General features: G+C 35.1%; 1 protein-coding gene across 6 annotated transcripts in view; it reads right to left on the reverse strand.

Annotated features, from left to right (window-relative positions):
• Positions 1–14,203, reverse strand: part of IDE (insulin degrading enzyme) — a 52,829-nt gene that overhangs the window by 15,040 nt on the left and 23,586 nt on the right. For all 6 annotated transcript variants that reach the window (XM_053948774.1, XM_053948773.1, XM_053948768.1 and 3 more), the window contains 6 exons: positions 11,549–11,651; positions 10,465–10,587; positions 9,747–9,829; positions 5,549–5,693; positions 2,836–2,946; positions 1,438–1,558 (listed from right to left, as the gene is read on the reverse strand). In XM_053948774.1, the coding sequence (XP_053804749.1) occupies positions 1,438–1,558; positions 2,836–2,946; positions 5,549–5,693; positions 9,747–9,829; positions 10,465–10,587; positions 11,549–11,651 (686 nt within the window). The remainder of the gene's footprint in view (positions 1–1,437; positions 1,559–2,835; positions 2,947–5,548; positions 5,694–9,746; positions 9,830–10,464; positions 10,588–11,548; positions 11,652–14,203) is intronic.

A 14,203-nucleotide genomic window follows, 5' to 3' on the forward strand; every position in this document is an offset into this window, starting at 1 on the left:
AGGACCTAGGCCTAAATCATTCGTGCATTTCTCAGAGGAGGAGAAATCTGTCATTATGAAGAAGCGAAATCTCTCCTTAAAAATGCAACATTGGAATGCTTCCAGCTCTAAATAGCAGCACTCATCATATAGTTTATTTCACTTAGAATTCACAGGCTGTCTTGACCCAGATTCAAAAAAAAAAAAAAAAAATAGCTGCCTTTCCAATCATGCTGAACAAACATTCATTCTCCAGAGAAAACACTTGCAATCATTCACGTGGTATTCCAAGGAAAAGCCTTAGTTATTTACTAAACAAGCAGCATGTAGTTTATAATGCTCAAGAAAGACTCTTTGCATTTACCATCCAGACTACAAAAAGAACCTCAACTCAAATATAGTGTTTTGATATTAACTTTGGAACAAAGGCTACAGAAGAAAATATTTTGGCAATATATCCTAGAGGACACATGCACAACACATACACACACATTCCATCCAGCCTGTCCTTGCAAAGCAGTTTTCATATATAGTGCAAAATATAGTTTCACATACAGAATCAATGGAGTAAGAGGAAGGATGGTTGGATGGGGTATTCATGGATGTGTGTTCTGAATCAAACCCCTCAAATAAATACAGAAGTCAGGTATTCTTCTTGAAAAGAATGTTATTGTATTCCAAGAAGATATTGCTAGACATTTTGCAAACTGTCCCAGGAACAGCCTTTTAATACAACACAGTAAAATACAGGTGGGGAAAAGTTCTTCAGCTATTACTACAAACACAGAATTACCACAGAATGGCACGGGTTGAAAGGGACCTTAAAGATCATGTAGTTCCGACACCCCTGCCATGGGCAGGGACACTGTCCACTAGGCTCATTGCTCAGAATTCCATTCCATCTGGACTTGAAAAATCATTTCAGTCTCTTAATTCGAAATTTATTCTTCCTTCAAATATATTGGGGCACCTACTTTGTGTTAAGAGCCACAATGTTCTTTATTATTGTTGTCATTATCTACAGAAAGTACGTCTTTATTCTTTATTAGCTACAGCTCTTTATTATCTACAGAAACATAAGCTAGGATTCCCCGATCATGGAAAAAAACAAAGTAGTTTGCACACTGGAAAGCACAATGCAGATACACTCCAGTGTGCCTGTAAGATGTCAACTAGAGCCAAATGATTTTACCAATGTTGATTAAATACTGGATTCACCATATCCAGGTTTATGTATCCCTGATGTTAGTGAAGTTTTGCCTGAACTTTTATCTGCAAGTTTTGCCATTTGAGGCCTTTTCAATGAACTACTCTACTTTCTTGAAACTGGAGGGCAAGAGCAGCACAGCCAGCAACAGCTCAGGCCTGGCACTGCAGGGTCTTCCCTTGAATAGTGAGCAGAGTACTCTTAATAATTAAGTAATATAAGAAAAAAAAAATTAGGTGGCAGAACATTACCATCTAGAGCTTCTTTTAATTCATCTTTGGTCCAAGCAACTTCGGTCATCAGGAGTCGGAGATAATACATTGCATGCTGGTGAGGCTGTTCAGCCCTGAAGTTGTTAAGCGATCTCATGTACTAAATCAGAAAAATCAGGCTCAAGTTAGAAATTCAGAAACAGAATTCTAAACATATTCATTGTACTCTCAACTCTGTTTCAAAAAGATACAGTTCAGATATTGAGAAGATTCCCTTGCTTGTTAGAACTCTTAAATAATTGTGTTATATCACCTTAGTAATACTGCAGGTTTCTGAGCCTCTGGAGTAAGCAGAAACCATTAAGATGGCTGAAATGTGCATTAAATCAAACTTGTTCATAAAATTAATGACTAGAAATTAAATTATTTCAGTAAACAAGAATTTAGATCAAATATCCTGGGTCGTTGTTCTATCCAGGAAATTCGCCTTCTACGATGACTGACCAGGGGGTGGGGGAACACTGCTAATAGAAAATGTATTTTTCTCCCTGTCACCTACTTTGGCTGACTTGTTTACACAAAATCTGGAGCATCTGGAAAATTCTCTGCATGTTTTTCATGGATAAAGGATGTACAAGAGAAGAACCAGAGAGCTTCTGCAAAAAAACTCTTTCTAGTCCAGCTGCGCTTTTACAAAATAAGCAAAACCTTTTTCCTCTACCAGAGAAACTGGAAAGTGCAAACTAATAGTTTTGGCAAGTATTTCCAGTGCAGGAAAAAAGCAACCTATTTCAGGGCACAAGTGAGCAACAGCATGCCTCAGGGTGCTGAGGATGTATCCTTCTGTCTGCTCCAAACAGAAGCCAGAAGTTGGTATCTCCCTCATCTGTCTGGCATAGACATGGGGAGAAAACTGCAACCTCCCCAGCTGATGCTACTTCTAGAAATCAGCATGTACTACACCAGGTGGTTACACTGCACCGAAGGATCAAGGCCCAGGAGCCAAGACAAATCCAGGGAAAACAAATGTTGCAAACTTTTTCAACACTTCCTTTCCCCCTTCATCTATTTCCCACCTTTTTTATCGCTAGGTCCTGCTGCAGCCTTTCCAAATTGCAAAACAGGATTTAAAGCTAAGATTTTCCCCTCCATCCCCCTACTTAGATTTCTATTCCTACCACAGCAAGCTGTGCTTCCTTGTCATAAGAAAGACTGACTAAAAAAAGATTCCAGGACCAGTTATTTTTAACCAAAGAATGTTACATACACAACTCTGAGAAGCTCACAGCCACAAAAAAGAAAAAAAAAACATCTGAAGTCCCACTAAAGCAGATTTTCACTCTCTACTTCCACAGATTGTCAGCCCTCAGATCTCCTATCAGGGCAATGCATTCAATTTTCAATTACTCCAAAATGTGAATTTCTCATGCAGCTTACCGCTTCCTTGATAATTTCAAATCGCTTTTCATCGATCTCAAAAGTAGCCATTTTCTCAATGATCTTCTTGAGCAAGATGTGTTGCTTGTCGTTATAACCTTTTACAGAGAGCTGCGGAAGAAGTGCATAAGTTGTTTTAAATGTAGAAGATAAAAGAATAAAACCCTTACCAAGTCTTGTACAATGCAATGAGCAATGCACTTTTCAATACTTACGCTAAATTCACCACTATGCAACATTTAATCATTCTTAAGTTAAATCCCTTTACCCATCAAAAGGTAACTAATTGACAGATAGAGTATTGCGTATTCACACAGGAGTTCTAAATGCACAGAATTATTGTAATGTCACGTTGGTGTAAGTAAACTGTACTCAGAATACAGATTTTTAATGATTACACTGTTGAGTCTTGGCGTACAGAAATGTTTTAATCTAGGTTTCTCACTAGTAATGTAGTCTGGATTCACAATCTTCTAAAATGTTCTCTCCAATTTACTTTAACCATTGGTTCATAGCTGTGTTGTCGATCAAAGAATATTTAAGGGGAAGTAAGCAATACTACAAAAAAGGGGTGTTATAAACAGCAGCACACCTTATAACCAGGATGCTGCTGAGCTAAAACACCAAGGTAGTCATCCTGGAATGGTAATGATACATTGATCTGATCATACATATTTTTGAAAGTATAAATTAAATAGGCTTGCTAATTTAAAAAATAACATAAACTTTAAAATTATTGTATGATTTCATCAACCTACAGAAAATTTCTCTGGCAAAAAGGCATTAGAAGTTCTTTTTCTGCAGGGAAAAACTTCAAAATTTGGTATCTTGAGCCAGGAATTTGGATTTGTGCAGTTTAATTAGAGTAAAATTAAACTTTAGAACACAAACCAACATACAGAATTCCTGCTTTTCAGTAGGAAGAATTTTTTTGTTCTATAGTTGCTGAAACATAGCTGAACAATGAATTTGAAGAAAAAGTTATCATAAATAGATTTATGACAAAGGCTGGTATCCAAAATTAGCATAGGAACCCAAAGAGTTCAACAATCACCATGGGTGACTTCTCAGAGTAGCATCTGCCCTTGCTCAAAGCATCAATATAGTCATTAATAAGTTACACTTATTAATTATAAAACTTCTTACAATATGGAAAATAATATTACAAGTTCTCAAATAAAATTTAAAATAACTGTGACTGAAAATTAAGAACATTACACACTTTTTTTTAAGGAATTAACCCTGATCATAGAAACATCAGCAAGCTTTGAAACTGAGGATAACCTAAAGTTTGCAGTAAGTCAGGTGAATGAAACAAGAAAATTATATTTGCATTTAATTTTTAAAAAATGCAGCATTCTCTCACATAGAAAATGTAAAGACAATATACAAAATGGTTTGGAAAATAACACTTCTACAGGAAATTTCAAAACACATTCTGGCATATAACAGTGGTTAACAAAAGCTTTTAACCAAACTTCAAAAAAGACTACTAAAATCTCCTATCATAAATCTCATAGGAGAAGCTGAATAAGAAATAAGAATTTATCATAATATCAGTATTTATCAAGTATTGTCAGTGCTTTGTAACAGATTATAAAACGTGATTAAAAACAAAAGAAAAAGCCATAAATATCCAGCATTGCATTCTAATAAACACATGCACAATCCATCTCCACAGCTCTCTTCAGTAGAATTAGAGAATTATAACAAAATCGGTAAAGCTGAGGATTCATTCAACAGAAAAGTTAATATTTTTATACAGAAACCAGCAATACTACTTTCCAAATTATCATGCAAGCAAGTAAAAATGTGAACCAGAATGCAACAATTGCACTACACACATGTTCAAAAGACACTGCAATCTTAAACAGGTCACTCAGTACTGATTAAAATACAGTCTTGCATTGCCTTTAATTCATGAGATATATGCAAGGAAAAAAAAACATTAACCATCTCATTTAGAAATGCAGAAGTCAAATGTTTTCTCCAAGCTCAACAACTCCCAAGCTGTTTCATTTCCTCCTGTGTTCTTTTCTTACTTACAAGTATTGCATTCATTCCTGATGCAATGCCATAGACCAAACCTGAGAGGCGTGCTGCATATGTATACTCTTTTAAATCATCCTTCAATAACCTGATAAACAGGTATGTCATGTTGCAATGGAGAGGATCAGCATAAATGTAGCGACTAACAAAAAGAAAAACAAAAGAAATGCTTTGATACCTCCGGCAGTGACAAGGTAATGGATGAAGAAACATGACTGAAGAGTATGTATATGCAGCCTCATGATCAGTAGTTCTTGAATAGGAAAGCAGAAGTATACTATTTATTTAATAGCATGAAAAGGGCATCTTTTACCCCATCAGTCAGAAAGTTTTTAGTAGACATCTGACCAACAAATATATAAGCTTGGATTACGGTTGTGGCTTTTTTTGATGGAGGAAGAAATCTTACAAACTAATTAATTTCATGAATGATATAGAAATAAAGAAGAAAATTTGTTTAATGTGAACTAAAAGACTGTTGAAGACTTTTAACAAAATTCAACTTAAAATTCAAATCAAAGAAAGGATGGCTAATAACCAAGATCAAAAGTACTAACAGCCTTTATTTTTTTATTTAAAAGTCCTTCCATCAAATCAATATAAAAATGTTGATGAGTGGAAGTAGTTTTAAGGCTCTAAGCTTTTCCTTGACTTGAGTACTTACATACATCCCATAGATGGTATTTTGGAGATCATAGTTCAAGCCAGCTAGTTCTGCTGCATATGCATACTCGTTGAGGGAGTCCTTGAGTAGTTCAAGGTACAAATAGGCCATGTTACAATGCAAGGGATCCACGTAAGCAAATGGGCTGGAAGAAAATGTTGAAAGTAAAATATGCAGTTTAAAATTATTTCTCTGTTTCTTTCGGCCTTTTAAGTTTGATCTGAAGAAAACAGTATTTTCTGTGTGTTTCTGCTGATGGATCCCATTCTGAAGGACTCCTATTTCAAAGCCAAATATGAACACATCTGAAGAGAGTTACTTAGCTTGCATATGGTTTGATGACTAAATACACTCAAGACATATTCTAGTTATGCTCATAAATAAAGACATGCTTTATTTACCTGGCTGCACAGTCAGAATTCACCAGGAGTAAAGGAAACTAAATATACCAACATAATTTAACAGACCAAAATGAAAGTCCATGTACTGAACATTAATTAATTAATACTCATACACTATCAGTTTCTATTACAAAAATTAGGAGATCAACAATTTTTTGTATGACAATATGCAGTACATGCCAAGGTCAGCTCAGAAGAGAAGTCTGGTGTATCCACTTTCTTACGACTGTTATTTTTTCAATGGCAACAACTCTCCAAAATCTACTGATGCATTAGGAGCACATGATCACATACAGCACTGTTGTAAATTTCTCAAAAAGAGAAATACAATTCAAGGATTCAAGTCATGCTTCAACTGTGCTAGCTGTTAAACACCTGTCTGTTTCAAAGATTTGAGAAGACAAGTTATTTTTTTATTTGTACTGTATGTATTGCTAAAATCTCTGAAGTGCACGTAAATTCATGACCAATGTCACAAAAATGATCAACAGTATCTGAAGCATTTGCTGACAGGATATGGCTTACAATTCAAACCTGACTTTTTCCTTAAGCAGTCATATATTCAGGCTATTATATATGTTTACACCTATACAGCAGTGTATTTCACTGCGTATATCAAGACTAATGTAGCAAAACAAGACCACAACACACAAACTGATAACTAAAACATATGGCAAAGGTATTTTTAAGAAGGTTCCTTGTAGCTTTCAACTTTTCCTTCCTTTAAAGTTAAGAAAAGGAAGTACAGGAAGATATTTTAACAAACTAAATTAATAATTTCCAATATATACATTTGAGAAGCAGAGTCTGCTATAGTCTGAAATCTTAGCCCAAATTAAACAATCAGGTCAGTTAAAAAGACAAAATAACTGGTATTTGCATTTCTCCCTACAATGAGAATTTCCCAAAACTGAGCAATTTCAATATGCCAAATGATATAAATCCAATTACTACTGAATTTTTTAATTAAGACCAAAGTGAGATGTAGGTCAATCCTATAAACCTTCCTTCAGACTCATTATAGTCTTTCTCCTTTTGATACTAGAATACAGACTTAATGAGTTTGAGTGATTACTATGTCTGTATCAGTTTAAATTCTGTATTCTCACTTAGCTGGCAAAGGCCAACTGGGAATTTTGAAAAAAATCACAACTACTAAATCATTCATCTTCAAGTGAAAAATAACAGAAAACAATTATTACAACACTGCTCTGGGAGTTGCTTCCTATTATTCACAGTTTTGTAAACAAATGCTTATTTGTTTACATGCTAGTTTACCCTTTTTTCACTAGACTAAAAGTAGTAGAACAACTCAATCACTAATGGTGCATTAAAAAAAAAAAAAACAAAGTCTAGTCCTTTCCCCTTTCAAACAGCTGTGACATATCTGGAATCAACACTGAAGTGCTGAGCTGCTAACTACCTTTAAAAGAATTTTCAAAGCATCACCACATTACATGGTTGTTTTACTTCCTTTTAAAAAAGGACACTTTTTGAGTTCTTAAGTTGCAATTCATACAAATGCAAAAGCTTATCAGCCTCTTTTAGGCTGGACAATAAGTCAGATGTTTTTACTGCGATGTTTCTTTAACACAAGGATGCCTGTAAGGATCAGTTTTGGAACAAGGTGATTTCAAGAGGTTCATGCACGTATTGTTCCTGTGCAACCTGTATATTTAAGGGAGAAACCAACCTCATCAACCTCCTCTTAATTTATCTACACAGCAATTGCTGCTAAAACATCTGGACCAGGATTCTTTATTTCCTTCATGTTGATCAGCTAGAGGCAGAAAAAATCCTCCTAGTTTTTTTTATCAAATCAAAGCAGCCTGTAGTGTGAACAAACTCTTGTAATCTACCACAAGGCAGCACAGACTTCATATTCTGATCTAGAACTGAGGCTTAGACTTTTTATGAAAACCTATGTCATAAAGGTGGCTTTATTCACCAGCTAACTTGGTCCCATGAGATATGAGTGATTCCATCAAGTCTCATGAATAAACACTTTACATTTCACCATTTCCTTCAATGACCATCAGCATGACCACAGAGACACAGATTCTCCAAGAACCTTTTTTAAGTATCAAAACTAGACAAACCTGCTTACAACATCTTTTAGAGGTGATGCACCCAATATTGTCAAAATCTCCTCGCTCCTGCTCACGTACAATTACCATCTCATTTTTAAGGAAAAGAGAAGAACCCTTGCTCCCAGCCCTAAGAAAAAAAGCCAGCTCTCAACTGGAACTGTTCCTAGGAGGAAAGAGGCAAATCATTCCATTACAATGGTCAGCAAAGCTCAAGTAACTCTGGCTTTTTATAAGGGCTCACTGAGATGAAAGCACAAAGCTGACTGGGAAATACCATCTCCACAGCTCTAGATAAGATACCCTTGCTTGCTGCAGGAGGGCTGGACTAGACCTTTAAAGGTCACTTCCAACACAAACGATTCTAAGATATTGTGTGTATTGCATACACTTATACCTTTGTGTGCTTTACATAAACCCAATTATTATCTTTTATTCATTCACAGACTGTTAGATATTATAGTTCACTATAGTTCACGGGAATGGATTTAAAAAACCACCACATCTGTAAACTCAGTGTCCATCAGTAAAATCCTATTTTGGATTTTGGCCAAACATAGCACAAGGGAAAGCCACCAAGAATTAAAAAGAAGGCAAAGCACTGCAATGGCTGTTCTCTAAATAAGAGATGGGGAGTTCCCATTTTGATCCTCCTTTTCCTGACACTTGGAAGTTGAAACAGTTGTAACATCTGGCCTGTGGTTTCAAAAAGCAAAAAGAGAAAATGCCCAGGCAACCTATTTTCCCCAATTAGTATGAAAACCAGTACCAAGACATGATACACACTAAAAAACACTCTGTATAATACCCTGCAAGAAAAATTTCAAGTGGTCTCTCAAAACAAGAATTCAACAGTGCATCTATGGGAGCCCCCACAATGGCCCTTTCAGCAATATCACCAAATAATTTAATTAGGCAAAAGCAGAGTCCCAGAATTTTTTCTAGCTTTCAGTAGCTCAACACAGAAACAGCTGCTCTTTAAAAACAACAGTATTTTTTTTAATTCAAAAGTTAGAAATTTATTTCTTGAAAGGAACATTAAGAAAGTCCATCGTTATCATGCTCACTTAAAAAAGATTATCTTCCTATGATGAAAGTCATGCAAGAGCAGAATTAACATTTCATCATTTTATCATACATCTTGAGGTCAGAATCAAACATTCATTGGTAATATAGACAATGCTCTTCTAAAAAAGAAGTACAATCAGTTATGGGCGTCAGTTAAGTAAAATCCCAACATTTTAAGCACTTTTTAAACTGATTTGCATTATGCAAACAAAAATAGAATTTGACCCTGAAACTATTATCAGAATAGCATTTCATATAGAAAACGCGTGTTAAAATAGCTGTGATTCAGTAATTAATTTAAAAATACTTAATTATTTTTAAAGAGAGATATTGCAATATATAGTGGGTTCTATTGGCAGGTATATTTCAAGTATAGCAAATAAAATAAAAATTTGGTTTAAAAGTGTTTTTAGGTAAATTTTTCCTTTTAATATAGAAGGAGCACATAAAATTTCTTGCTACGCAGATACTGCATATCTTAGATGTGCCTTCCTGCAGCTAAGCTTTATTACATATTCAAAGTAAGGATAAAGACTCTAAAGTGTCAACACATGCAAGAAAGTGTTTGCTGCACAAATGCAGATTCCCAATAACAAGAAACTTTTGGAGACAACTTTATGTGATATACTTAACATTGCATACCTGAAAAATTCAAAGTTGAGACAAGCTTTTGGCAAAAAAAATTTGTCATCTTGCTTGAACCATAGTTTGCTCATAGCAGTGTCCTGTGTCAAGACAAGAGGTTTTGTTAAGTGATCTGACTTTTAACTGCAATATGTGCCACTACTTTAAAAAAAGTCTCTTCACCACTTCAAATCGCCACTTAGAATTATCCCCTTAAAGTCAAATTGCTTGAATTGCTATATTCAGTATATATAGTGAATACAGATATATTCAATATATTGCATATATATTCACTATATTTTGAGATCAGTAAATGACACTTCTCTCATTTTTCCATGCAATCACAGGCATTTTCTGTACACAGTTACAAAACAACAGCCTTCCCTACACCCTCCACTTACTCAACATTGGTCAAAAAAATTAAGAGCAGCAGTGACCCTTCTGCTGAATAAACAGCTCTATTGCTATTTTTATCAATTGTTGACACACTTTCAAAAGGGGAGAGAGAGTTCAAGCTGTATCTAGATTCACTTTCCTAGGAGCACAAATTGTGACAGTCCGAAGTTCAGCAAGAATGAACTTTCTACTGTCTTTGTAGCAAAATATTCAAGTTTTGTACTTTTTTTGTTTTCTGTATTTTGGAATATGAGATGATCTGTATTTTAAAAAACAGAGGAATTAAATTATAACTTCCCAAAAGGTTAGGCAGTAAACAGGACAAATACAGACAGTTTACCTTGACAAGGGCAGGGTACTGTGTTGCATCTTTTTCCAATGGCAAAATCTCAAAGTTTGTAGGAATAAACTCATTCTTCATTGGAAGCTTGAATTTCCCATTCAGGTCAGCATTTTGCCATTTCTAGATCAGTAGGAGAAACAATGAAGCTATGACAATTTCTGCTTAATTAAAGCATATATGGGCTTATTTATTTTATGCTAAAACAAAAGATTTTAAAATGTATTCCAGTACCTTCTGTGTAAGTATTATTAAGGTAACAGGAAAAGAGAGAAATAGCTGGGAAGATAAAAGTTGGATTAGGCTATCAGCAGGATGAACTGCTCTTAGAAGGAGAATGACAGATAAATAATTTTGAAAAGTTTACAGTAGAGAGAAGGGCAGGTTTATATCTTATATTTTCTGTTACCATGACCGTAAATGAAGATATTAAACTAAACATTTAGCCAAGAATTCTAATCAAGAACATAGGTATGGTCAAGCTCAAGGAAGTGATCCTATGCATTGTCTGTTCAGAGCACACCAGAAGGTTCAATTCAGCCCTAAGGTAAATTTTACAGCCATCTCTTCTTAGAACATCAGAACAATAACAAGTTTCAACAAGGATTTGCCCATCTCCTTTTTTTCTGAGTTTTGATTTTTACAATCTCATTTAACTGGCAAAACATATTTGCTTTCTATGTTGCAAAAATCAACTTCAGAAACAGTTTTTACATAGAACATAGAACAGTTTTTAAAAATTCCTTTTTTAAGTACTGATCAGTTAATTAACATCTAATAAAGAGTTTTAAGTTTTTAAAAGTTAATGCTTACATTTTTACTCAGCCACTGCATATTAGGGATCTTCTACAGGAAAAACAGTGTAACATTCCCTGCACTTAACATGGTTTATAACCATTAAAATATATCCCTCCTATATAATAAATATTTGAAAATATAACATTAAACAGACTCACTGTATGATTTTCATGCTATGAAAAGCAGTGGATTTAAGTTCTCCCTTCAAATATATGGAAAATTGGACAAAGAATTTACCACTGACTTTCCATTTGCAGATATTAGAATGTTACAAATTTTAACATGCCTTAATAACTTCATCAGAAATTGCTTCTTGCTTGTACTGTGTTCCATACCACTCTTCCGTTCGATCAGTTTTTCCTTCAAAAGACTTGGAAACTATTGCAACTCTGAAAACAAAGAGACACTTTGGCATGAATGTGTCTGAGAAAAGACTGAGACATTATTCCAAGCACTGTTTCTGCTCCATCACCAGAATACCTTTATTTCTGCAAACAGTCCATAGACAATTACAGGGCAGAAGAGCAAGTATAAGTATACTGAACTTCATGCTAAGGTTAACCATGAAATCAGGTTACCACAGTCATTTAATGTCACTGTTTTTCTGAAGTGTTACAACCTGGGGTTACACCTTAGTAGTGCTGCATGCAATTTCTATTTTTAAGACTCTGTTGTTGTTACAGAAAACAAAGCAGTTCTTGCAGTCTTCTAGAAAATTGACGAAGTGATTACATTTTCTATACCACCAACATGAACATCCAAATACGTGAAAATACTGATTATAGAAATTTTATTCCAGTCCTAGTGCCATAGCATCGTAAATAACCTCACATTGAAAGGGATTCATATGGATCATCTCACGTCCAACTCCCTGCTTCTTGCAAGACTCCCTAAAACTAAATCATGTGACTAAGAGCATAATCTAGGTGCTGACTGAACTAAAGAACACACCTAAAAAAGAAGAAATCCAGAATAAAGAAAATGACAAACTTATCAGTATTTTGTTAGTAGCCTACGTGATAGATATCAAGAAAGTTCTTTTAATTCTATTGGACAGTGTACACCACAGAAGACTATTAAATGGAAGTGGCTAGCTTCAAGAGTAAATAGATGTTTCTAAGAAATTTGAGATGGTCAAAAAAGGTAAAAAAAGGTAGCATTATCTGCTCTCCTGGACATGGCTGAACATCTGCCTGCCCTTGGGAAGCAGCACATTGATTCCTTGCTTTGCTTTTTTTTTTTTTTTTTTTTGCTTTTGCTTTCCCTATTGAACTGACTGTATCTCAACCCACGAGTTTTCCAGCTTTTACCCTTGCGATTCTCTCCCTGATCCCACTGGTAGCTGGGTGAGCAAGTGGCTGTGTGGGGCTTGGCTGCTGGCTGGGGTTAAACCACAACACAGGTACAAAGTTGCTAAGAGACTACAAAAACTATAAAGTCTCTTAGAATTTCAGAGCAACCTACCTACCAAATCTTTTTGTGCAGTAAATAAATAAAAAGAAGAAGAAGTAAGAGTCCTAAGTGAAAAAATTACCCTAATTAAATTCCAATAATCATACGGCTAGAGCAGCAAGATAAAGATATTTAATGCTGGAATATACTGTTAGAATATGTCTGTTATTCACCATTTCCTCCTCCTACCCTTCTCCAACATACTGATGCTCAAGCAGTAGTGACAATCCAAGCACCCAAACATTTCCTACAGGAGCATACTAAAATTCAAGAGCTAAAAAGAATTGTCTACTCACTGTACAGAAAAGAAAATTGTAGAAACCAACACCGTAATTCTTCAAGCAGTTCTACTTCAACAGATCCTCCTGCCTTTCCTTTATCCCAAATCACTATTGGAATGATTACTGACATTTTGAGTTGTCAGAAACATACCCACAACAATAGAAACAAATCAAAAGGCATTTTGTCTGCCCAAGAATTACAACTTAAGACCAACAGGAATGAAGACTAGGACACAAAAAGAGGGGAAAAGAAGTACAGCAGGTAGAAATACTATGCCATGCAGGTATTTCAATATATTGTAATCCATCTCTAAAGTCACCAATTATGTAACATTACTTTTGCTTTTCATTTCTCTGTTGTGCTGTATAGCATTATGAACATCCATATGTTGTAGGACAGTGCGTAAATGCACTGGGAAATCAAGACAGGCAATCAGGTAATCTACAATAGAACCTGTTTAAGTATATTCAGGCTTGAGCCATTAATGGATATGGAACACAACAAACTATAAATATATTTACTTCTCTATATACATTCCTGTACATGCAAACTGTAGTACTCAATTTTGGAAACACTCACAGTTTCTAGAATGTGATACATATTTACTAAATACTATCCTGTTTTTCTCCCTCCTGAAATCTAAACTGAAGCTACAGGTGAGAAGTCCACAGGACAGTGTTACTTGGGAAGAGAATGTGTGCTGTAAAATGAACATCCACAAAACATTATCAATTATTATACTCCAGATTTACATAATGAAACTCAAGGTTCAAAATGTGGAAAAGTAATAGACTTAGAATACTTCGTCAGTATTTGTGACATTAGTAACAAATGTGTCAAAGCAAATCTATTTTTATAAAGGATTGATTTTTTTTGAACCTAAACTTTGTCTTCCAAATTATGATACTGTCAAACAATGGAAGAAATTACTTTTCTCTCATTCAAATACATAACACAACATGACTGAGACAAAAATAACAGAAGCCTACATTTGTTCATAAGTTCCCTCACAAGCATGAGTAAAACTGATGTGAGGCAACACATGCTACTCAAAGGCCCCCACATATAAATCCCCCCAGAAACCAGAGTAAGGGGAAACTACACACAGAGCTGCTGCTGGGCTGCAGCACTCTGATCACTGCAGAAGCACAAGTTATTTCTTAGGGTTCAGTACCACTAGGTTGCTACCAAGGATTTGTGGGGGGAA

Source organism: Vidua chalybeata, chromosome 8 (genome assembly GCF_026979565.1).
Source record: "Vidua chalybeata isolate OUT-0048 chromosome 8, bVidCha1 merged haplotype, whole genome shotgun sequence".
Lineage (NCBI taxonomy): Eukaryota > Metazoa > Chordata > Aves > Passeriformes > Viduidae > Vidua > Vidua chalybeata.